At 45.9% G+C, this 25,671-nt stretch overlaps 1 protein-coding gene across 1 annotated transcript in view; it reads left to right on the forward strand.

The window, feature by feature from the left end:
- Positions 1–889: 889 nt before the first annotated feature.
- The window catches only part of PRDM16 (PR/SET domain 16), a 456,415-nt gene continuing 431,633 nt past the window's right edge, over positions 890–25,671 (forward strand). Inside the window, exon 1 of the mRNA XM_077837220.1 lies at positions 890–1,025. Within this exon, the coding sequence (XP_077693346.1) occupies positions 890–1,025 (136 nt within the window). The remainder of the gene's footprint in view (positions 1,026–25,671) is intronic.

Below are 25,671 nucleotides of genomic sequence, written 5' to 3' on the forward strand. Positions count from 1 at the left end.
TTCATTTGCCTTAAAGAATGCACCTTTCCCAGTTAGTACTTCCAGGCTAGTCAGACACTGTGGATTAGAAATACGTTTGGTCAGAAAAATGTGCTTAGAAAAGACATTTGTGGTCGCAATTTTCTCTCACCCCTGTGCGATTATTGATACGCCCCTAGGGGAACTCATTATAGACACAAAACTGCCATCACAGCCTTCCCAGTCACCTGTGCCTGTTGCATATCCAGTCTGTGGCTCACTGAGAATTCACTCTGTTGCAGGGTGCCAGAGTCTAATTGCATCAATCTTTCTGCTATACACATCACTTTCCATTTACACTATTTGCAGCAATGTTACAATAGTTTAAGGGGGAAGAGTCTGGTGCAGCCAGATAAATTAGGCCCACCTGGCTATGCTCAGCTTCATAAATGAGAGCACCTCTTTCAATTAACCAATCATATGGGCATATATAGAGCAGCACCAAAAGGAAGCAGTTTGCTTTTGTTTGAGAAGGTTGAATCTAGTCTGTCTGTGTTGAATCACAAGCCTGGTAGACTTGTTAGCATGTTTCTCTATTGTGCCGAGTTGAACTATTTTGAAGCAATGACCTTGGGACTCCTTGGCAATAATGGGAGCAGGCTGTGCCCCCCGCCCTCGACAAAGCACAAAGTACATCCTTGTTAAATGCATCTGCCCAATGTGTGTGGAAGTAAAATCTAGACCAAAATAGTGGTGCATGGGTATTACGGTTCTAGGACTATGCTTCCTTTAGTAACTGTTGTCAGCAAGTGCCGGTGTGTTTAAATGAAACCCCTGCTATGGTGTCATTACCGTTCCACCACAAAGGGTGCACCCTGCCGGGGGACTGGAGGTGAAATCGTTCAAACAGCTTCACGCTGCAGTATCTCTTATGGCTTTGAGGTCCTTTGGTCTCGCCCCCTCCTTGAAGTTGTCGCTGTGGGGATCTGGTGCAGCAACTCCATCCTCCAGGAGAAACGTCAACGTGCCAACACGGATGACAAAAAGAGCTGATGAGGACAGTGGCTGTGAGTAACAAATCTACCCTTTTTTTTTGGTTGGAGCACTGGACAATATAGAGCACTTCTAGCCAATCTTGCTAGGCCGCCATATGTTTGTATATGCGTGCCAATTTGTTCATGTTTCATTGCCAGGTTATTTCATCTGACCTGTTAATGCTGTCTGGACTTTTTAAATGTTAGCCTGATTATGCTTCCCTTTATTTAGAGTACTTCCCACTTTGCAGCCATCCAGGAAGAGAGGTAGTCCCTACCCTGAAGAGGACTCCCAACAGAAGGACAAGCAGATAGAGGTTAGGGGAAAGGAAGAATAGTTTATTATGCAAGTCAGTGAAATTCAGTGTAAGCATCACAGCAAAAGTGAGGGTTCAAAAATACATGGGCAGCATAGAGGCTTTGTAGATGGACTCAGGAATGTTGTATGGCCACAAAGTACTTCCTGATTTACTCTCTGTGCTACCTTATCCCTTCTTATTGTGACCTAATTTGCTGTGTCAGTCCCACCTGATGGGGCGTGTTGAACCTCTGAACCATTGATAACTAGTTAGATTGGGTAATAACTGCAGATTAAAGGGTCTATCGAGTCAAAGTCATTTATTCCCTCAGTAGATGTCTCCTTGCCACAAAGCAGACTGGCAAACTTGCCCTGTATTAAAAAACCTTCCACCATGCTTTAACCACCTCCCGTGGATCAAAATATCATAGGTTCATACCTATCTCCTGAGAGGGATACAGACCCCTTGTGTATGATAAGAGAGTGCTTGACCACTAAAATCACTGCAGAGTACACAAGTACCCTAACTTTTCAGTACCCCTTCTCTGTGCCCTGCCAGTCTACAGGGGAAAAGTGTGGATTTTTTCCTCCACTCTCCCATAACTCAATAACAACTGATTTGTTTTCACTCAGATTTTCTCCCAAAAAGCTCAGCTCTGGGAGGAGATAAAGGACAGAAAGTTTAAGACCCTGAAGTGTAAGCATATGAAAATAGAGAGCTAATATAGAAAGTGGTTTAGGAAACCTTAACTTTTAGAAGGTACCACTGTCAGCTGCTACAATTGAAATGCAGCCAACTCTGGGGTGGAATGTGGCAAGCATGCAACTACGTAACAGTTTGACGGGAAGTTAAGAGGACAACTTCAAAGAACATAATTATCCAAACTGCTGGTTGGCCGAGGCACTACTCCTGAAAAGTGTCATGGGCTAGGCTATAAACCCTGCTAAACCCCAGGATCGTGTTATAAAATTTCCCAGACCAAGCAGTTTGTGCAGATAACCGCCCAGACACTTTATGTTGATCTGAACTGACTATTTTGAGGCTTGGCCATTTCTAGGTCTTGCCAGATTGCTGAGTATATTTTGAAAGTGGAGGAGGGGTAAGACCCTGGCTGATTTCTGGATATAGAAGTCACATAAGAGTTTGCTGTGTTGCAAAGTAGCATAGTTGAATTAACCCAAACAGCTGAGTTCAGTCTGCTGTGTCCTGATGTTAGATTCAATTTGACTTAATCAAATGGTTGACAAATGTTTCTCTCATGTGGCATAATGAAAACACATAATGAAAAGAGCTGGAGAGTGGGTTTAGCATGAACCAGGGAAGGAGAGACCTCTTTAGAATTTCTGCTTGTTCCTTACCAGTGTTTCAGTGCTTCACTTGAGAACAAATTCCACTACCCACCAGAACCCATGAGCTTCAAGTATAAAAGTGGAAGGAAACCATCCCTGAAATCTGACGGAATATTGCTAGGGAATTGTGTTCTTCTTTGGAAATAACATACAGCCGACTACAAACGCATCTGCTCCTATTAAAAATAATACAGCTGCTTTCTCATTGCATTTATTGTTTAATTCATTCATGCTGCTTGTTGGAAATGCCATCATTAAATTCCTTCTGGGCTATTGCTTGTTTTAAAGAAAACTCTTCTTGGAAAAGAGACTTCTCTTTAAATTTAGCACAAAAGAAAATCCCAATAACTTTTATTTATAGATCGGGGCATGAGAGATTTCAAGATTTAAAGCTAGCTTTGTAATTTTGTTCCCCTCATAAAAAATGTTTAACATTTTCCCCCCAACCTTCAGAAACCGTATTATTTCAAATGTATGTGACCTGTTTTTTTCACTCGCCGTTTAAGGGAGAGTTCTAAAATACTGATTTTGTCCATTCAATCGACAATCTCAAGAAATAGCACTATGTACGTAGAATGCACTAGGGAATTTGTGTTACACGTCCCCCTCTGTGCCAATCCACAGAGGATATGAGTTGTTATGGCCCTCTACTATACTGCTTTAACTCAGTCTATAGTGGCTTATGCTAGCTCTGAAGATCCTGGTTCAATCCAGGGTGTTTTGGCTAAAATGACGACCTTCGCATATGCTTGATTCAGCTTGCAGAATAGGACCTTTTTAAGGAGCAAACGCTTATATGAGTAATTTCATTGAGTCAATGAGACAGTTCGCATGCTTGGAGTTGCTCATGTGTCTTCAGTATCAGGTCCTAAGAGTTGACAGTTTTTGATCATCACCAACACACATAGGTTTGGGATTTTATAGTAGGGGATATGTGTTCCTGGCTTGTGAGGGGGAGGAACTATCTAGAAAAAGATGGTGAGAAATATGAATGTGTAATGACCTGTGTGATGAGAAACTATGCAATTTTAGCATTAGTTTATGTAGGCATAAGTAGAGAAGAGGGAAAATATTGAGTGTTGGTTTGCTTGGGGAACAGGCAGAGCTTGAATGAATGACATCACTGGGAACATAAATCTTGTTTTGTTTGATTTATTTATGTTCAGATGCAGAGTCTTGAATGGTTTTGCTTAAAGTGATAGTTTTCCCTTTTTAGTGAAAGGTAGGCCGTGATAAACTGGTCCAGCTGTAAAAATTAAAGGCCGAGGTGAAGCCCAGATGATTATAACACAGAAATGCAGAGTGCTTTCATGCCAGGACTCTCACTACAGTAACTATTATACAAAGTGTCACAAATGGAGCATCCATTCTGAGTTCTTTTTTTAAAGAAATAATAGCAGATACTGGTCATTCTCCTCTTCTCCCCTCCCCCTCCCCCCCCCCCCGATTGTGACTTGATTTAGGTTTATTATTTTGCAGTCATTCTCTACACTTTAATTGTGCCCTGCCAGACAGCATTTAGTGGTCAATATGCTTGCAGAATAACATACTTCACTGCCAGAACGGCTCATTCTGCTGAGCTTTATGACAAAAAAATTGATTAAGGTTCTGATTTCCTTGAAAACATCAAGCCCTTTCATGATCTTTAATTGGTTGACATTCTAGGTTGCTTAAGAGCAGAGTGAAAAAGCAGCTAGTAATCATGTTATAGAAAATACTTTCCCCCTAATGACTGAGCACTGTCCCACTTGCTGTAATGCACCCAGATGACTGAAAGTGAGTAAGCCTCTCATTCACAGGAACTTATTTCCTAAAGAGAGTAGACAGCCACTCTGAAGAAAGCCATTTAAAATCACTGTATGGGTAATCTCATTCAATTATTTGTAAAGAAAGTTCTCAGTTCACTCTATTTAATTTTATACTTTTTGAGGAATGAAACTATCGTCCCATCTCATTTCATAATAAACGAGCAGAACTGCAACTTAGTGGTAGATGAGCTACTGAAGGTGTATCCGTTCTGGGGTACTGAACCCGGACTGAAAGTAAGAGAAGGCTCAGGAGTATGTATGAGGAAACAGTATGATTGGCACTGTTCTCTTAAAAGCTTATTGTAGCTGAATCTTGGAACATTTTATGTAAGCATTATTTTTTAATCTGATAGCCAAAGGAGTGTTCAACACCATGGACAAGGAATCTGAAGGGGCCTTTTACATGTGACAATGTATTTCTAATATTCACCATTTAATGTACAGTTAGCGTGCCCCAAGCAACAGGAACCCTTGGGTCTGATCCCACCCTGCCTCTCTCCTTTGGCAATTCACTTAACGGCTCTGCTACTGTTGGCCTGTCTTTAAAGGGGGCATAATACTTGTGAACGTCAACCATCTAGGTAGCTAATTTGCTTTGAAAATGGAAAGTTGTGTATAAGCACTATGTTTTGTTTTATTTTTATTACACTGAGGTTCTAGGTAGTAATAAGAGCTAGCTCTTATATAGCCCTTTTAATCGGTAGATCTCAAAGCTTATGTTTCAGCCAAATATGGTAAATGAATTTAACATAGCAAACAAACAAATTAAAGTATTTTAGAAGCAGGACTTGCAAAAATTGGGTGTACCCACTGTTCGTTGAATGGATTTTAATTGGCCGCTCCCTGCACTGGTTCCCCATTGAACAAAGTCAAGTTCCAAGTCACTGTACTGATTTCCAAAGATTTGCATGGCATTGGGTCTTGCTACCTGAGACAGTCCCCTCCTTCTATGACAATAACCTCACATGAGAGCTTCTCTCCACTGGAAAAATGAAACTGTCAACAAATAGGGGAGGTGGGACTTCCACAGAAGCAGGACAGAGATTGTAGAACTCAGTGGCAGGTGAAATGAGAGTGACCATAGACCTCAGTATCTTCAGAGCTCATTGCAACACTTTTCAGAGTAACAGCCGTGTTAGTCTGTATTCGCAAAAAGAAAAGGAGGACTTGTGGCATCTTAGAGACTAACCAATTTATTTGAGCATAAGCTTTCGTGAGCTACAGCTCACTTCATGAGTGAGCTGTAGCTCACAAAAGCTTATGCTCAAATAAATTGGTTAGTCTCTAAGGTGCCACAAGTACTCCTTTTCTTATTGCAACACTTGTTTCTCTGACTTAGCTTTCCTGTGATTGCTCTCTCAAGCAGACCATCACCATCAGACTTCATATGCGTATTTCAAAATCAAATCCCAACCCCAGCTTTAAGCATGTTTCCGCCAGCAGGGCTGAACTAGAGAGAGAGATTTTTGTGTTGGCTTCTTGTGGAGAATGTTCTGATAGAACAGGTGACATTATAAAAATCAAGAGCAGGAATTGCAGCAGATGGCTCAAGCAACCTGGCTAACGTACAGGGTGTCAGTTCTCTAGAAATGTGCAGACTGACTAGAAAGTACATCACACGCTTTTAATAAAACAAAACAAAAACATGTGTACTTATGGGCTTCTTTCTATTTGCAGTGCAGAGAAACGATGCCATGGCCTCAGAGCATTTCCTGGGGAATAATGCCATCTGGGGCCCTTGAGTGGCCACTGAGACCAGCTCCTCTCAATCAATCGTTAGTCCTCAGCAAATGTCCTTCTTTTCTGTTCTTGTTGTTTTAAATATGTGGGGTGGGGAAAGAGAGAGGGGTAAAAAAATGCTGATTCTGTAAGTGCAAAAATAAACCCCCTGAATATAATGGATTTCTGGTAGGCCTGCATGCACATGTGTGTGTCTACCTTTGTTGGGGTTGGTAATAAGTCATTGCTTTGCAGTGGCTAAGTTATATATGTTGGAACTGACATAAATGAACAGTCCTATATAAAGTAGGGGTCTGATCCTGTGTTCCGTGTGCATCTAGAAGTTTAGTGGGCATGCTGGGTATGCAAGAAAAGTGGGTTTTAGCCCTAGATCAACAAAATCGGTTATTTATTTTTGGGGTGTGCATGTGTATGTGTGTATAAGGAGAAAAGTGCTCAGTGGACCCTGGGCAGGTACACATGGAAACTTTTTCCCCCTACAGTCATTATGCATGCAGTATATTACCCCAAAGTATCCCTTTGAGGTAGGCTGATGGGTACTTAATTCCTTCCTGAATTCAGCAAAGGCTGCCAGGAATGCACAGTAAGCTGGTTCAGGGAAGTTTGATTGGAGAGGCTTCCAATCAATAGCACGAGGATAAAGTTAATTTAATGCCCCTTCACTGGATAGCAATTTATTGGGGTTTGCTTCATGCCTAAGTATATTAATCTAGCAAACTTCTTCTTTTAAAAAGTCTAGTAAACACTATTGTTCAGTGAGATTGTGTTTTAATTTAGATGTTGGGTTCATTTTTACTTTCAATAACATTGGTTGTAAAATCATTAGTTTCCTACACAAGATCTGAAGGAACAGAAGGTGCTTTTATGATGTATAGATAGGCTTGGAGGATTCCATATTTGTTTTATAATTTTTGATGGACAGATCACTGTTTATTTTTAAGCATTTTATCAATTTTAATTTTCACAGTGGTGTAAAATTATGGGGTTTTATACTTTAAGTTTTCACAGTTGTGAAATTATGCAATGGAGGGGGGGATCAGGGAATGACAGAAGACACTGAGATTCAAAACTTTAAATCTTTATAACCATTAAAACACAAATTGTCAACATCACGTCCAAATATACCAAGTAAATGTCACTCAAAGTAGCCCTCAAGCAGCGTTTTTCTTTCTTTGCCCATCTGCAAATGTAGATGATTATCAGTCAAAATATTTTTGGTAGTTTTGTGTGTATACAGTGAAATTGACATTTACTGACAAAAATCTAATCCTTCCAAGCCTACCCAATGCTTCACAAAATACGCAGGATATGTCTACACTGTGACAAACACCCATGTCTGGCCTCTGTCAACTGACTCAGGCTGGTCAGGCTCAGACTGTGAGGCTATAGAATTGCAGTGTAGACTTTCGGGCTCAGGCTGGAGCCTGTCTTCTGAGATCCCATTAAGTGGGAGGGTCCCAGAGCCCAGGTTCTAGCCCAAGCCCATACATCTACACTGCAGTTTTATTGCCCTGCAAGCCTGAGTCAGCTGTCACGGGCCAGCGGCAGGTGTTCTATTACAGTGTAGACATACCTACAGACACTACCCCAAAGAGCCTGGTCTCCTCCCTTAACTTCAATGTGGAGGGAAGGTGAAGCCAGGGAGAAAGTGTGTGCAAGATTGGCCAATAGTTTATAAATGGAACAGGTCCTGGATAAGGAAGTGCAGAGGCATTACTAGTGGAAAGAGCAGGTTGGAAAAAGGTAATAGGTTGGGGTTATTTTTTTTTAACTTTCTTTTTTAATTTTTTCCCAAAATTTTCCACACACCGGGTGTACTGCAGTTTTTTGCAATTAATTTTGCAACCATTTTTCTCAGTGCAGTTTTACTTTAACTGCCTCAGAGTAAGTGTCTCACTGACTGTGCCCCTCTGCTCTGCTAACAAAACTGCAGCATGATATTTCCCCCCTGGGGAGCAGCCATTAGCTCTCAGGGTAGATAATTTGTGAAGCAAATCCTTAGTCAAATAAAACAGTCTGGTGATCTTATTTTTAAATGGTTGATATGCTTTCAGGAGAAAGGGAAATCTGGATAGGTCCTCTAATTCAGTGGCTCTCAACCTTTCCAGGCATCTACCCCTTTCAGGAGTCTGATTTGTCTTGCATACCCCAAGTTCCACCTCACTTAAAAATTACTTGCTCACAAATGCAGACGTAAAAGTTCAAAAGTGTCACAGCTCACTATTACTGACAAATTGCTGACTTTCTCATTTTTACCATATAATTATAAAATATATCAATTGGAATATAAATATTGTACTTACATTTCAGGGTATAGTATATAGAGCAGTATAAACAAGTCATCGTCTGTATGAAATTTTAGTTTGTACTGACTTTGCTCATGCTTTTTATGTAGCTTGCTGTAAAACTAGGCAAATATTAGACAAGTTGATGTACCCCCTGGAAGATCTCTGTGTACGTCCAAGGGTATGCGTATCCCTGGTTGAAAACCCATGCTCTAATTGCCAATATGTGTGCCCATATATTGAGAGGGAGAAGGGATGTATGAAACTTGATTTTGGATATCACAGACTGGGGTTCTCGTAGCAATGGGCTCTTATCTCTCTATTACACTGATCATTTGTGTGCTGAGATTTCAAACTACCCAAATCACAAAATCTGGAATAATGAATGAGTGATCACTCAGCCTTTACAAACAATCGAGGTAGCAAGGCCACAATTATTTTTTGTGCCGGTGGTGGTGGAGGGGGAGATTTTTTTTTTCAATGAATTGTACAAAATACTTTCACTTAGAAAAATGTATGCTTTTTCCTCTTATACTGCCAACTCCTCCATGCAGCCCACGAACGGCATTGGAGTACACTGTGGAGTACATAGTAACGTGTGTTCTTAATGTTATTTGCTAGGACAGTTTTTCATGCATTCCTGCATCTAAGTGGATTAGATTTGTCCCATGGTTGGATGAGTTCTTTTGGGTTCTGATGATTTTTCCTGGACTTGGGCAAGATGCAAACTGTGTTGGCCACTTGAGAAATGCTTCTAAGTACTTTCCCAGCTCCAGCTATTCTCTGTCCACTCCAGGACAGGAGCGTGGTGTGTTGTGTTGTATTTGTGCGGTTTTTATTTGAAGGTTTTCCTGGTTTTAGGGACGGATGTGAGATGTTGCTGGCAGCGGTGTTGTGAGCCAGAGAGGTTCCTTCAAAGGTGGGAGAAAATAGGTGATATTTGCAATAAATCTCTCTCCATTGCTGTTTCTCAGGAAATTAAACATCAGGCTGGTTTGGGGCTTTAGTGTGCTCAGGGGGTGTATGTCCCTTACCAGGCTGCAGAGGTAGCCCGTACAGAGAGGAGTAGGGCACAAGAATGTTCAGAGAAGTTTCCCAGTCAGGTGGGTAATGATGAATGACTCTGCCAGCTAAATGCATTGGACAGGATTTTGGATCTGAACACAAAGGGAAACTCAGAGTAGGGTCTTGCTGTTGTCCTGCTCCTTTAGACTCTGCTTTCAAGGGGTGATTATTGAAAAATAATAGACAGAGGCTATTGTTGGGGGAAGGGATGAGCTCTATCCAGCAGGTCTGGATTAGGAGACACTGTGGTCCCATGGGGTAGGTCCCTGTAAATCAGGAGACATGGGTTCTAGTCCTGGCTCTGCTGAGTAAGTCATTTATCCTCCTGCCCTGTCCCTTATCTATTTAAATTGCAATTTCTCTGAGGTGGGGCCTGTGGCCTGGTGTACACTGGGAGCTTACATGTAGCCTAGCTACATCTCTCAGGGGTGTGAAAATCCACACCCCTGAGAGAGAGAAAGCTCTGCCAACCTAAACCCCAGCATAGATAGAGCTAGGTAGAGGGAAGAATTATTCCATTGATCTAGCTACTGCCTCTGGGGGATGTGGATTACCTGTGCCCAACAGACAAACTCCTCCAGACGGCATAGCAGTTCCAATGAGACAGACCCTGAGTTTCATTATGGGTGTGGACCTACTATGATGGGCCCTGACCCAACTGGGGCTTTTGGCTGTCATTCTGTTATAAATGTTTACTAATACTAATGTCTTGAGCTCAGCACGAAATGGCCTGGGAGAAAAACCTGCAGCTTCCACTGTCTGCCTCCTGTCTTTGTAGCAAGGGGCAACCATGCTTGTAGCATCAGCTTCCTTTGAATGGCTGTCCTGGCTCCCTTTTGACCGAGCAGTGACACAAGTCAGCTGCAGGGCAGGAGTCAAAAAGGGTGCAGATTTAGGGTGATGTGATGGAACAGAACAACCACCAGTTCTTAGGGGTGCGTAAACAGACTCCCTTTTCCAATGAATCCTTTTCTATTTCAGGGGTGCAGGTCCCCACCACCTAAAACAGCTATAGGACATATACTCTAGGGCTCCAGCATGTCTGAGTTCTCCTCTGCTAAGCAGAGCCTCCTATCTACACCTCTGTTTATATCCAGCTACCTGGGCATGCAGTGTCTGCCTTACCCCGAGCCAAGCCAAACCCTCTTGGAATTGAAGCTGTTACCTAACTTCTTGAATGCACAGAGGACATTGCTCACCCCAGCCCTTTCTCATCATCTTCGTAGCGAATTGTATGATGGGGGGAGGAGGGAGTTTACTGAACTTGGCTAGGGCACAAAAAGGGTTAAAAGGCTCCCGTCCCTGCCTGGGTTTCCGCGAGCAGGGCAGGTCTCCCCGAGGTGTCCCCCGAGCAGAGCATGATTGATTGCATCTTCTTAAGGTCACATCCAGAGTGGTTTTGCTCCAGGGCTTTCCTGGTTTCTGCACTTTTGTAGCTGGCTTGGCAGAGCCGGGGCTCTTATTGTTTCCTTCCTATTGGATTAGCTATTTGTTGGCCAGTAAAGCGAGACTTCTGGCCTGATTTTAGCAGAGGGAGAGTGTCGGTTGGGGACGGGGGAGACAGACAGGGCTGGGCGCAGGAGTGATTGACCCGCCGGCGGGGAGGTGACTAGCCAGGATCTCCCCCTAGCTCCGTCTCCAAAGGGACCTGTAAGTCAATACAGGTGGGACGCGTAGCGGGGTTGTAGTTTTGGTTTAACCCTAATCGGTGTCTGTGAGTAACTTTGACCGGGAAGAATCAACCCACCGCCCCGTAACCCGCTGACACAGTTAGAGGGGGGGACCCCGCACGCTGCCAGCCCTGCGTCTTCACGGCGAAAGGAACCAGGGGTGTGCGTTCCATCGAGTTAGCTAGCTCGACGTCTAAACGCGCCTTGCTCGCCGTGTCACTGGGGCTTCCAGCCCAAACTCCGAGCGGGGGGGGGGCGCGTTCGTGCTTTGGGCTCAGACCAGCAGAGGATCTGGGCTCAGGGCACACGGGGGCTGGGCTCAGGGCACACGGGGGCTGCCCCATCTGCGCGCTCTAGCCTCTGTTCTCGCAGGATTCTGCTGCCATCTTCCGTGTCAACGCCGCCCAGGTGCGCCAGAGCAAGACCCGAGGCGCGCCGGGCTTCGTGCCGCTTCTGCCTTTGCCCTGGTGGGTGGGGAAGGAAAGAGGCGCCCCCGCACCAGAAATGCAGATGTGCCCCCTCTCCATGTCAGCTTCGTGCGCCCTTTGGTTCTTGGGATTCTTTCCCCGAGGGGGGTTAGCGAGCAAGACCTGGACAGAAATATTTTAAGAGGGAACCCCCCCCCAACACCCAAAAAAAGCGAGTCAGAGGACAGGGTGGCGGGGGGTGGGGGTGGGCAAGAATCATGAGTCTCCTGACTTGCACCTTATTGACAACTGCCTTTTTAAAGCTAGTCACCGGGGTAATCTACAGCCCTTCCCTCCTCCAGACCCAGAGCCCTGGCAATGACCAAGAGCCTTTAAGGAAAACTCCCTTGGACTGGAATCGAAACTGACCGTCCCGTAGGGGTTTCTGAGCCAGCCCATACACATGAGCGGAGAATTCTCGCTGTGCGGCGGGACGATTCAGCGAGCCTGTGTGGACGCAATCCCTCAGTCTTGATGGACAGCGGGTCGTGCGTCGGCTTCGTCTCTACTATGGGATTTTGCAGAGCGTTTTCCATTAGGGCCAGACGGAGCTAGACCCCGCGGTGCCAATGCAGGAATCCTTGCCTAGGGGTTTGGACTCAGCGAAGCAGGAGAAGGGACCCAACCCGGGTCAGTGCTCAATAGCTGGGTACCCGCCTTTGCCCGTGTGCCATGGTGATGTGGGGACACAGGGCTATCTGGATGAGGCCAAGCTCCCCAGGCATGTGATCGGGGTTCCTGGGAGGTCTTTTCCAAGCCAAAGACCCCGTTTGTCGCCACCCCGCCTGCTAGATGTTAGCCTGCGGTCCGTATTTCTCTCCCTGCTCGCTCCTGCGTATATCAGGCACCCCCACCGGTGAATGAAAGACCACTGCAAAATCACCTCGCACTCCATAAGTTTTCCCCTCCCGCCTCCCCCATTGAATTATGCCCTTAACTACCTTGAATGTGAAAGGGAGTTTATCTATCAAAAAGCTGCTTTGTGTCCTAAATGAATAAAATATGTTCGTGTCCCATCAGCTCCCTGTTTGTTTCCATTATCCACCTTTATAAGAACAGGAGTTAATCAGAAATGGGTCGCCACTGGCTTTTTGCACTTCTCGCCTTCCCAAGAGGCAGCCAGAAAGGAGTTCAACTTTCTCAGTTTGCTTGGCTTGGATCTTCCTTTTAGGAACAAAAAAAAAAAAAAAAAAAGAGAGGAGAGGCCCCTTTGCCTTTTAAACAAACGTAGAGTGCACAGGAAGGATTGCGGGTGTGTGAGGGTTTGTTTTGTTTTGTTTTAACAAAGATGCGGTTAGAATCTCCCTGGGCATATAAATAATCAACATCCAGCTGCACTTTGCCTGCAGATGATCACTTCATAATTGGCACCCAAACGTTTTTCAGGTGGGACTTGGAAGAAGTCAGGCTCTTTCGACAGTCCTAAGCTATCATCCTGAGCTGAAATAATGCAAATCAAAGAAAAGAGCATTTGGGAAAGCCCTGGGTTCCCCCCCACCCCCCGCCCTTGTTTGCTTCTGTTAAAGTTGATAATTATGTCTCCGGAAAGGCTGTGCTCGGAAAGCTCCTGCAGAAAAGTAATTCTAAGAGTCTAAACTGCACAAAAAGAAATCGGCGATGTTTTATTTTAATTTTAATCTTTTTTATTTTTTTGCAGGCGTGCGAGCTTGTGCTTTAAAAATCAGTTTTCAGGAAAAGGCAAGAACAATGCAGCCTTTTAAAAAATCTGCAGACTTCTGAGAATATGCCCCCCCTCCCCTTGATTGAATACACCGGATTTCTCTTCCTAGCAAAGGGGAAGGTTTTGTTCGTTTGGACAGTCTGTGAATACTGTTCTGAAACTTCTTTCAAGTGAGAACTGAAGAGGGAAATGTTAAGTTCTAAGAGGAGACAATACGTTAGCATCTTTGAACAGAGTCCCTTGCATGCAAATAAGGCTTTGGGCAATTTTGGTCAACTTTAATTGGAAGGTGGAAACGTGAAGTTAAGGATACATAACAAAGTGAATCTAGAGGAGACGCTCCCACGTTCTGCAATATGGATTCGTGCTGGGTGTCTGCTCCGTCTCCCCTTTCCCCATTCAACCAAGCAAATCTGAACGCTTGGAGCAATGCAGCTCTTGTCTTCAACCCCTGTAGCCCACTTCTCCGATTGTAGGGCTGAAGTGCGGATCCCCTTGAACGTTAGAGAGCGGATCCATCCACTGCTCAGCCCTGTGCACTCTATGGGGAGTCGAATGACACAGGCAGTTACGTGTGCTGGCCTTACCCTTCCTGGGTGAGACGGGCCACTCCTGCCTGCCACATTCCGGGGGTGTGTGTGTGTGGGGGGGACAGCAGCAACATCCGTGTCACCTTTTCCTAGTCAGTCTCGGTTTATTTAGGTAGGAACCCAAAAGGCAGAACCTCCTGCGCCCTCCCGCATCTGAACCTCCTCCTGAGCTGGACTCACCCGCCAGCTGCTTTCCTAGGGAGGTGGTTGCTGGTTTGGGGGGTTGTTCTTTGCTACCCCCGGTGCGAGACTGGGACACGGAGCTCGCTGCGGGTCTGCTTCCTTCAGCCCGCCCTGCTGTCACTGGAGCTGAAACGAACTTTCATCCGCCTCTTGCTTCCCACTGCACCGCTTCCCCTCGGAGGGTCTCCCCGAATGATGCCGCTGTTCTGGGGGCTGCTCCGTGCCCTGCAGGCTAATGCAACCCCGCTCTGCGAGCCAGGCTCCGTTCCCCGCTCCCGAAGGCAACTGCTCTTCGCTTAAAGAAGGCAGTCGCCGTTTATGTAACAATATAATTCGGATTGATTCTTGCAATGGGCGCATGGACTGATTTGAGTGACTTCTGTGGGGTTGGGCGCTTTTGTATGTGTGTGTGGTGGTGGGGGGGGGGGTATTTTATTTTTTGCAGATCCAGGCGCAAATTTGAAACTTGCAAGTTCCTTTAAATGTGGAACAGGTTTCCCGGAGCGCGGGGGTCAGGGTAATCATAGATGCAATTTTTGCAAAGTGAGATTCCAACCCGAGCATTATCCCTTTGCCTTTCACTTTCCCCAGTGCCTGAGCCAGCCCTGGGGCTATCTGTATCTTCAAATGAAAAGAAGGGGGGGTGTCCCCAGAAATATGGGCTCCCTCCTGGTCTGATCTACATTCCTCAGCCCACTAAATGGAAAACACCCCCCCAGCTCAGGGTGAGTCTGTGCGCCTGCATAGCCTTTCACTTAATGTGCACTTTATTTTATTTAACTTTCTTGTGTTTCTTTTCTTGCCTCAAGACAAGCTGTTCCAGTCAGGTGCCTCTCTCGGCTTCCTGGGCACTAGCGTGGGGACTCCGCCCCAAAGTCCTGAAATAAATCTTTATCCGTTTAAAGTTTCTATCATGTTCACCTACTGATTCCCCCCCCCCCCGCCCCCCGTTAATGTCTTTCTCCCCCCTCTGGGGGATTGTGTGAGGCTGGGCCCAGCCAGCCCTGGATGACTTTTCATAGCTCTTGGCTGTGTGCGGACCCTTCTTGGAATTAGTGGTCAGACGCCTCATTTCCCACAGCCATAAAAGGTCCTGAACTCAATTAATGGCTAATAATTATCCAGCTAACTCCGCTGCAGCCACCGTTAGCATGGGGGGCGAAGGCACGGGGGACACAGACATGGACCCGGAGGTGACTCACTCAGTATGCAGCAATGTTAATTGCGGTAGCCGGGTATAAATATAGGGCGAAAGAAGGTTGCCCCGTTCTGTCTTCATCAATTGGCCCCGCTTTGTTTATACTGGGAAGAAAGGAAACGGACACAATTTGCACACGATCCACGGAGCTGACTCCTCATTATGTCCTCCTGGCTGTCAGACTCTGGAAGCCAACACTTTTTGATTAGGAATCGTTGTTCATCAGAATTAATTAGGAACAATAGAGGGAACTCCACCTTCGCCCCCGCCCCTCTCCCCACACACCCTTCAGGGTTTGTGCTTTGCCTTCTCGGGAGAAATCGCTCCCTTGTTCTCCACCAGCAACTACTGCCTGAAACGAATCGCAGGGCGGCGATTTCTCCTCCGCTCCACGTGTCTTCAGAGCAACTGGCTCTGTGCAGCTTTGATCTGGGTTGAGAAAACTGAGGGAGGGGTTTGACTTTTCAGGGGAAAAGATCTAAACGGACCTGCCTTTAATAATTGTTATGAACATAACATTAGCTGGGAAGGCATCAGATCTTTTGCAGGCTAGTAAATTAAATCTGCACGCAGTTCAGTTTAACCTCTCCCCCCCCCCCGACTTAATTAAAGAAACTCCTCTCTTGGGTTACAACCCCCCGGGTGCCCGGTTTGCTGGCTATTAAAAATGGATCTACATTTTTATTTCAGACGAAGGGAGAGGGATAAGGTGGCGATCTCCCTTCGAGAATTAATTTTTGTACGGATGTAGATTTTCGGGGTCCCTCCCGGTCCTGTAGCCCATGCAGCTTGCAAGGGTTAACTTGCCAAATCATCATACTTCACTAAACGTTACAGCACCCACCTTTGAAATAGGCGGGGAGCTGAGCTAATTTTAAGCAAACAGGGACGTTAAAGAGAGCGTTTGGGGCTTTTAGAAATTATGTATTTCAGTAGGAAAAAGTGTTTTTTCCCCCAAAATGGTTTTCGTTTGCGCCATAGCGGCTAAATTATTATAATGCGCAGGCCAGTCAGAAAAGAATTCCAACCCTCCTAGCAGGGGTGTCTGACAGCCTGTCCTGTTACATCAGGATACTTCGCCCTTTCCATTATAAAACGGCTGAGTGGTTTATAACCTGTCACTTGCTTCTTGGTGTCATTCAGCAAGCCTCCTCCTCGCAGCAAAACAAATCAAATGTAACAAATAATTTAGCATTTCTTTTAACTTTTTCATACAAGACGATCGGGATTAATTAAGTTTGTGCTGGCATCATGCAAAAACTAATTTGACTGCCAGGATGGCATTTTAAGACACTTGTGCATCATCCTATTATCCAAAATGTTCTTTTTAAACCCTCCGATATTTGAGGCGCGACCGATCCCTTTCGCAGCCCCTTGCGCTGTCCTCTGCTTTGGACCAGCGAACTGTAGATTTGCACAATGGCCTGCAACGAGTTTGAAGGAATTCTTAAATTTATCATGCTGCTTTTTAAAAAAATACTTAATTTTTCAGGGCCCCAAAGGAACCAGTATTTTGTCCCGGGCAATTAGTAAACTGTACTGACATTAGTTTTTGGATCAAAATGTATTTTAACATTAAAAAAAACCTAGCCAGAAAATACTGTGTTTTATGAAGACACGTGCAGTGCAGTAAGATCTATTTCGATTATATTAACCGGATGGAATCGGTATTTCCCTCCTATTTCATTTCTAATTTTCTCAGTAAAAATGCCTTAAGAATTGGGTTTTTTCTGTGCAGAAGACCAGCAGAATTCCCTCTCCCTCTCCTTCAAGAAGGAATGCTGTTTCCTAAGCAGCTGTTTAGGGGCGTTTGGGTAAATAATGGTTTTCCAAATGAGTGTGCAAATGACCAGATCTTTACTCAGGGAAGGAGCTATTACAGTTTATTAGGTAAATAACATGCCTTTAAAAAGTAGCATAAGGGTTTACCTGATTCTAAAGAGCCTTTCATCGGAACAGCTCCTTTAGGAGGCATGGCAGCTCCCCTCCATTTTCACCCCCATCCCCCCGGCACACACCCGTTTTATTAACCCCACCAGTACAAATGTAAAGAGAGGGGTACAGGCTCTGGCCAAAGAATGGCAAACGTGTGTCCCAGCAGAATCCTTCGGTAAAGGGGAATAACCCCGAGTTCAGAACAGTCTATGGGGCTTTTCTCAGCGCGGGTGCTGCGTCCCCGTTCCAGTGTTGGCTTAGAACAGGAGTTTTTGCCAATCGGTTTGTGACCAAAGTAGTGAATCCTTTGAATAATCTCCCCCCCCCCACCCCACCCCCCGCCTCCCTCGAGATCTTTTTCCAGGGCAGCAGTAAACATCTCTTATGAAAACAAACACAAACTTTCCCAGTGCCAAGCTCAACGTAGCGAAGTGAAAGAAAATAGCGCGTCCAGCAACACCCGGGATCTTTACACGGCAGCTCCTCCTTCGTTGACTTGCCCGGTGCTGAGTTCGGGGTTCCGGCTTCCCCCACCCCCGGCCAGTCGCTGCTGACCTCCCAGCCACCCTCCCTGGCTGCAAGGGTTCCCAGTCTACCCGTAACTGCCCCCTTGTGTCTGCAGAGGAACGGGGCTTTGAAGCAGGGATGAAAGATGCTGGAATTTCTGGGCATAATCGGGGATGAAAGGGAAGTTGCGTGGGTGCAGGCCGCCCTTAATTACAATGTGGTGGTTGTGTGCGTTGTTTCCTTCGTTTATTGATGGCAGATTAAAAAGGAAAAACCCGCTAGGTAAGCGTGTGACATTCTTACCGGCTAAGCTGCGGCTCGCTGACACCAGAGCGGAGCGGCCCCTTCATGTGCCAAGGGGAGTTTGCCTATTTTTTAAAACCAATTCGCTGTATAATCTCCCTCCGACGCTGGGCAGGAACAATCAGCGTTTGTGCTAAAATCCCCGGGAAAAGGATGTGCCCTAGCTCCTGAGCCAGCCACAGTATCTCAGCCGTTTTAATCCGCTTTATTCCTTACAAAGCACTTGTGCGCACCAGCTTGCCCAGTGTAAACCCGTGTTTTCCAAGCTGCGGAAAACAGCCGGAAAGCCGCCTGCCAGGTGCTGCTGCGGACATGTGCTCTCACGAGCAGGGCTGCCCTGCCAGCTTCGTGGCGGATGGCGAAGATGACCAAACCGGGCTCACTGTTGTTTTGAACGAGGATCCTGGCACGCAAAGTTCCGCCTGGAGCGGACTTTCAAAGCCAACTTCACCAAGTCCAGAAGGCGCAGGACTTGGCAATGAAAATGCCAGCCAGGAGACCCCTACATGAGAACCACTCCGGTGTACCCACCTCCGAGCCCCGTTAAAACACGACCCGCGCGCCGGGGAAATGTGTGGAAATGTGCCCTGGCTGGGTGCGAAACCAGAGATGAAGGTGGAGATAGGGACAGAGACTCTTTTAAAATGGCGATCTCGCCAGGACTGGTTTGTGCGTGGTGCCCGGCTGACAGACCCACCCTCTCCAGCCCCAGATTGTGTGCCTGGGCTAATTTAAATTCCCCTGTAATTCACCCAGTGCAGGAAGGGGTCTGCACGCTTCTCTCCTGTTCAGTGATTTTTGTTTTAAAATATAAAGGCCCTGAGCATTTTCATGGGACAGGAAAACGATTACGATCCTGCCTCAAAGTGACCTCCTCCGCGGGGTAGATAGCCTGAAACCAGCTGCAGGAATGCACCAAGCTGGCGAGCTACTGTGAAATTCCCCAGAGGTAGGCAGGGATTCCCTGTGCCCTGCTCAACCACTCACCCGTATTGTCTGCATCCTCTGAAAGCCTTGTAACAGGGCTACAGGGCTAGCTGGAGGAGCGGTGCGTCGGTCGTGCTGTGGGGATAGAACACACGGTTATGGGGCTTCACAAGTGACTCCCTCCCCCAGCCCAAGCAAGTAGACCAGCAATGAATAGGGAACACCCCCCCCCCCACACACACACACATCCATGCAAGCGATACGTATTCAAACAGGTGCAAAATTGGATCATATGGATTTCTTTGTAAAATCAAATACCCGGCTAGCAGGTCATGCGTCTGCTTTGGCCAGGGACGTCGGGCTTTTGACAACAAGCCCACAGAATCGGTATTTGAGGATGGCTAGAGTTTGCTTCTTGATTCGGGACTGAAGAGTTGGGTGTTTGGGGTTTGCTGAGCACCAGCATGTAGTCTTCAGTCCCATTTCTTCCCCCTGGGAGGTCGAGTCTGAAATGTAGCAAAACCCCCAGTGCGCTGTTCTGGCGTATAAATCCGGGACGTGGGGCTGGGGGAAAGGCATGTCATAGCCTACAAAACCAAGCAGTTGTCTTCTCTGCGCATCGAATCGAACGATAATAATTAGAACCTAGCAGGAGCGCAGTGTAAACGGAAATCACGCCTCGATTTGTTTGGATTTTTATAGAACAAGACAATGAGAATACGTTTTTGATCTTAAAACAAATTTGTAAAAGGGGACCCTGGGAAAACAGCGGGGATTCTTGTTCAATTATAGATGCTCTCCTCTGTCCCAATCAGGAAAGCACACTTCATATTTTCAAAAAGAAGAGGAGGACTTGTGGCACCTTAGAGACTAACAAATTTATTTGAGCATGAGCTTTCCTGAGCTACAGCTCACTTCATCGGAAAGGTGCCACAAGTCCTCCTTTTCTTTTGGGGAATACAGACTAACACGGCTGCTACTCTGAAACCTGAGCATATTTTCAATAATTTCAATGTGTGTGTGTATATATATATATATATATAAAGTTCTTGGCTTTTTAGTTCCCTTCACACCCTTTCCCCCCCCCTATAATCTGGGGTAAATCCGACGTCATTTTGTACCTGTTTTCGCGGGGGGGGGGCGGGAGAGGGAGGAAAAACCGCCCCCCCCATATGGGATATTTCCTTCTTTGTAAATTATTGTAAATCAGATGGGAAGGGGAGGAGGAAGGGATGGGGACCGAAGAAAAATACGTTCCATCTTTGTTGCAACATTTAAACAGTGCACGTATTTACTACATCAGCGTTGTTAATACCAGACGGGGAAATCATTTCAAAGTAAAACTGAGGGCTGCTCCCAATCTCTTTGCCTCGCCTTAGTTGGGAGCCCAGCCGCTCGTTTGCTTTGTTTTGCTTTTCATTTCCTCTGTTTAATTTGTAATGAATAAATAAAATCGATCATTTAAAAAACAAAAAACAAGAAACCAGAGCAGAGAGCCCCTCTTGTCACCGACACTGTCTAGGAATCTGTAACGAGACAGTCCTGCTCACACAACTGGTTCCTGGGATACTCCGGCGCAGCATTTAGCGGGACCCTGCCGCTGCATTATTTCTGGAAGGAAATACACACATGCATGTAATCGGGATGCTGGGTATTCGGCAATCGAAAGACAGGTTTATGATTAAGAAGAGTTGCATAAGAGAGATGTCTCTGCACAGCCAGGGAACCGTACTTTCAATTATACCTTTGTGTAATCCGCATTAATCGCAGTTTTTACACGTTCGCCTGCTGTACAGGGGAATAGGGACAGCTGTGCCGGGAACCTGGGGGGAAGTTGTATAAAAATCCCCGAGATTCCGCTGCGCTCTCTTCCCAGGGAAAGGTGATTTCTGACCTTCTGGTACAGTTTAAACTCTTCATACGCACCTGAGTGCACCTTCACTCAGCCAGACAGCTGGATTCTAGCACTAAAATTAAACAGATCATGCATCTGCAGTTCTAATATATGTATATGTCTTGTGCAAAGAAATACTATTCTTGCTAATAGTCAATGCAAGATACACCTTTGTATATTCGGACTCCAGCAAAGAATTATTTGCATGCAGAATTTTTTTTTTTAAAAAAAGCAAACCCGTGTGCAATTAGCAAGAGCATGCTTTTAGAGACTTAACTGAAAATCAATCTGCTGTTTATACTCGAACCCTGACTCATATTAATATAGTCTTCCCGCCCAGTTGTCATTTGTTAAATCGATTTATTTTTAAATGCCATTTGGAAAAAAAAATCAAGGTTTTGTTTTCACGTCTGTTCTGCAAACACAGTGAATGGACAATAACGTCGAAAAGAAAATAACTAAGAACATTTAGTTTAACCCAAACCCGAGTCTTCCATTACCGGCTCATTTTAGGGGTGTGGAAGATACCTACGGTCTTTGTAGGAAATATTTCAACTGATTTGAAACGTCAGCTCTGCTGTTTCAACATTTAAACTAAAAACGATTTGGGCTCCAAACCTGCGGGTCCGCCCAATGAAGTGAAAAGACTCTCTGCATATTAATACATTTTCAGGAAAGAAATCTGCAAGCCGCATTTCAGTACTGTTCGCCACACGTGGTTGGAAGTTTCACTATCTATATATTTAAAAATTGGGCTCCTTCCCCTCCCTCCCTGTTACTAAATAAGTAGCATCTAAAAGGGCCCTGCTTCCACCTGCAATTAAAGAGCGCAGTGAGGAAGGGAAACCCAGTAATTAGCAAGAATAATTCCACCTCCCCCTTCCACCTGCAGTGCAAAAGTTCAGCTGGCAGAATGGATCCCAGGGGCGAGCCTAGCCACCCAGCGAGCTTTCCCCCTGGGTTTGAAATGCCCTGGAGTGAGAGGCCTCTGCTCGCCGAGTCCCCAGCGCGTTGCTGCACCTTCCCTGCAAATCGGCGCACTTTCCCCAGCCCGCTTCTCTTACTGACTGTTTATGAAGTCGCTCTCCCTCCATATTAATCTCATTAAATCCTACCTTTCAACCTTCTCCCGTGACCATCTGACCTGGCCCCTTGAATTAAAATAGTGCTTTCTTCGCAGTCAAAGGCAGCAAGCACATCGATCACCCAGCTCTTTACACCTCGCTCCTTCCTTCAAAGAGGGTCTGTCTGATCGGTCTGTGTCTCCGCTCCCGGGGATCCGGGACAACCCCAATGCCTAGGCAGTGACCGCTTAGGAGGAGCAGTGTTTTTAATATTCCCAGGGAGGCGATCGCTATTATTATCGGGCGTCCAGAAAGTGGCTCTGCCTTGGTACCTAAAATGCAAAAGCATGGAGCCCCATCTTTGCTCTCTCCAAACCAGGGTCTGTCCTACTCCTCAGAGCCCCTTCAGTGGGTAGGGGATGGGTAAGGCAGAGCATCTCGCCCGTCCGGGAAGGGGCAGCCTCAGAACTGGATGGCCCGGTCCAGACTGGAGGTCGAGCTAGTTTTTTGTGTGTGGGGTGGGAGAATCGCATAAGAAATGATATGGGATCCTTCTGAAATCCAAACTCAGGTACCTGCCAGAGCTTTGAATCAAAGGCACAAATGAAGACTGGACCAGAGGTTTCTCTGTCACACAGCACCCAGCATCCTAATTCGCAGTCTCTTTTAAAAACACCGGTGAGCTATTTTTTTTAAAAAAAACTTTTTACATATTATTTGGTCTTAATTGTTGGGGGGGGGTGCAGAAACACACACGCCACGCCAAATAGTGCAGATGAAGTGTGGCTGCATCTTGTGCTAAATGCAGCCGCTCTTGGCTAATAACCCAAACAGAATTCCCACTCCCCGACTAGCAAGATCAAGGCTACGTGTATATTTACTATTATTGGCCATATGCAAATGTGCACCGCCTAATAAAGAAAGGACTCCGAGAGCAAAAGTGCCACACGCACCCGAAACCCGAAAACGTGTAAAAACGGTGCTGTTTTAATTTTTAATTAAAATGTTCACACATCAAAATTTCACCAGACATTCTCCTTACGACATTCAAAAAAGGGAATATCCTTGTGAAAACCATTACATGATAGCATGGGGCAAATCCCAAATAACGTTTTTAAACAGCCACGCAAACCTCCGAACCAAAGCAAAAAACAAAAACAAAAACAAAGCAAAACAAACGAACAAACAAACAAACCCAAAAAACCTGACTGTCAAAGGAAAAGTTACAGTAAATTTTAAAAAAAGTTCATTCACTCCCCCCCAAGCCTGTTTAAAATACTCGCAATTACCAAATGACACCCTCTAACCATCTCCGTGCTACCACATTGCTATTAAATAATAGTAATAATTAATAATAAATAATCACCTCTTTATAGGATGGTACCTTGATCCTTAAATATTGTCCAGTGTGTAAGGTCAGTGTGCAAAGGGTTAGGCTTAGAGTGGGTTGATTTTTCTTAAAGGGGCAGATCAGGGAAAGGCTGTGATGGTGCTGGGGGGGGGGAGATAAGTGATCTGAAGAAGAGGATAGGACCAAAAAAAACCCCCTGATGGTGATGAATACATTGGAAAGTTTTTTTGGCCCTGGCGAGGGTGTCAGATTGAATGCTCTGTGCGCATGTGCGAAGGTGTCCAAACTGACAATGCTCGGGAGATGAAGATAGTGTGTAGCTGCTTCTGGGCTCAAGGAGGAGGAGAAGAATCCACAAGCCGACAAGATGAGATCCAAGGCGAGGGCGAGAAAACTGCCCAAAAGTAGGTCCTTTCTTTCCCTTCTTCCGCTTCCAGGGTCCCCTCCCGGGTCCCGCAGGATCTGTGCCGCCGGAGGGCTGGGCGGTGGGCGCTGCTGCGGGGCAGGCGCCCCCTTTCCCTGCCCTTTCCCCGTCCTGGAGCGCAGGAGATGCGGGAGCCCCGCTGTCCACCCCTTGGCTGTGCGCGAGCGGCTCCGCACGGAGACGCGCTGGGCTCGCCGAGCGGCGGCTGGCCCTTGCCTGCGGGCTGGGGGTCTCCCCGGCACCCCACGAGCGCTTCGGTGGGGTTCACCCCGGAGGAGCGGGAGGAGCGCAGAGATGGCAGCGGAAGGGGGGGGGGGGAGAGAAGCGAAAGTTAGCTGCAAAGTTGACGAAAGGGGATAGAAACTTTCCTTCTTTCTTTTTTTTTTTTTTTTTTTATTGAGTCGTTCCAAGTCTTGTGAAATAATATTCCTGGCTTTTGAAATAGTGGGCGCTAGAGATCTGCGTTTGGCACTCGCCGCCAGCATCCAGAGAGAGAGGGAGAGGGAGAGGGAGAGAGGGAAAAACCCCACTAGTCTAAGGGACAATTATTTAGGAGAGAGAGAGAGAGAGAAGGGCAGAGAATTTGTATCAAAATGGATCCTTTCTCACTGAGGGGTTGGAGTCGCAGATTCCTACGGGGAAGACGCTGAAACTGAAAGATTTAGACTCTCTCAGCTGGGGGCGGGGGGGTGTTAAACAGGTCCGGGGGGGCACGACAAGGGGGTGTCTTTCTCTAGGTTGTGATTTTGGAATTGCAGCTCCTAAGTTTTGCGGCAGATTTTCCCCCATCGCCTGGACTCTTTCTTCCTTTCTTTCTTTTTTGAAAAGCTGAATTTTCACACGAGGAGTTGGGTTGCTGTAGCAAAAGGGTGGTTTTATTCCTACCCCCACCGCTTGCACCTCCTTTGTAGAGCCCAGCTTGAAATACCTGCTGTTTCCTAGCTGGGTCGATGTGAAGGTTTTGGTGCAGTAGGGAATTTAGGTGCCTAGTGAATCTGTCAAAAGGTGGGCTTTTTTATTTTTTATTTTTAGTTTCTGTTTCATTTTGGCTTTGTGCAAAATATCTGGAGACTGTAAGTTCCAACTCATTCTCGGTACTACTTACATTTGTATTTGATAAGGAAGAAATTTGTATTTGAATACTTTTACAATAGTGGCGTCTAGTTTGTTTAAATGGGGGGGGGCACTTTCACACGGAGTCTTTCAGGACTTAGTAATACTTGGACGTTACAAGAATATGTGGGATCACAGAGAGCAGCCCCTTTGCTTGTAAATACATTTTTAACATAGGTCATGGCAGTGAGGAGGTAAGAGCGCTGTTCCAGGTAAGAAGAGTGAAGTTTGTATCTAAATGCTGGGGAAGAGGAATTAGATTCTTAAATGACCATGAGATAGGAAGGGGAAGAAAACTAACTCATATTTTATTTTATTTTGAAGTTTAAACTTTTAATTTTCCAAAGGGGCATGTAGGTGAAAGACACACAAATCCCTTGCTATTTCAAAGGTTTCTTTTGTAATTCAGGTGTATTATTATGTAGCCTCTTTACTTTTTTTCAGGGCCAGGGGATATTTTTGCATGGTTTACCGGGTCCAAGTCCTACCTCCACCCAGACAGTGGCTTTTCCCCTTCTTTCGGTTGGAATTGCTCTTCCAAATTTTGAACAGTACTGTCCGAAATAAGAGTACGACTCTACATACGGGCTTAATAATAAAGCAAATCGCATTTGTCCCGTAGTTTGCTTCCCTTTGAATCATCGCAAAGTGGAGCGAGAGTCCGTTTACCGCAGTCTCTGACAGACGACACTTCTCAACGCTTTTATTTTTAAAAGGACACACGCAGCGCCCAGGCAAGGCCCAATACCTTACCTCTCAGGTTGTGTGTTTTCAGTGTGCTCCATTAGGACACCCCACCGGCCCACATAGCTGGGTGCATGCGTGT

This window comes from Eretmochelys imbricata, chromosome 18, assembly GCF_965152235.1.
Source record: "Eretmochelys imbricata isolate rEreImb1 chromosome 18, rEreImb1.hap1, whole genome shotgun sequence".
Taxonomy (NCBI): domain Eukaryota; kingdom Metazoa; phylum Chordata; order Testudines; family Cheloniidae; genus Eretmochelys; species Eretmochelys imbricata.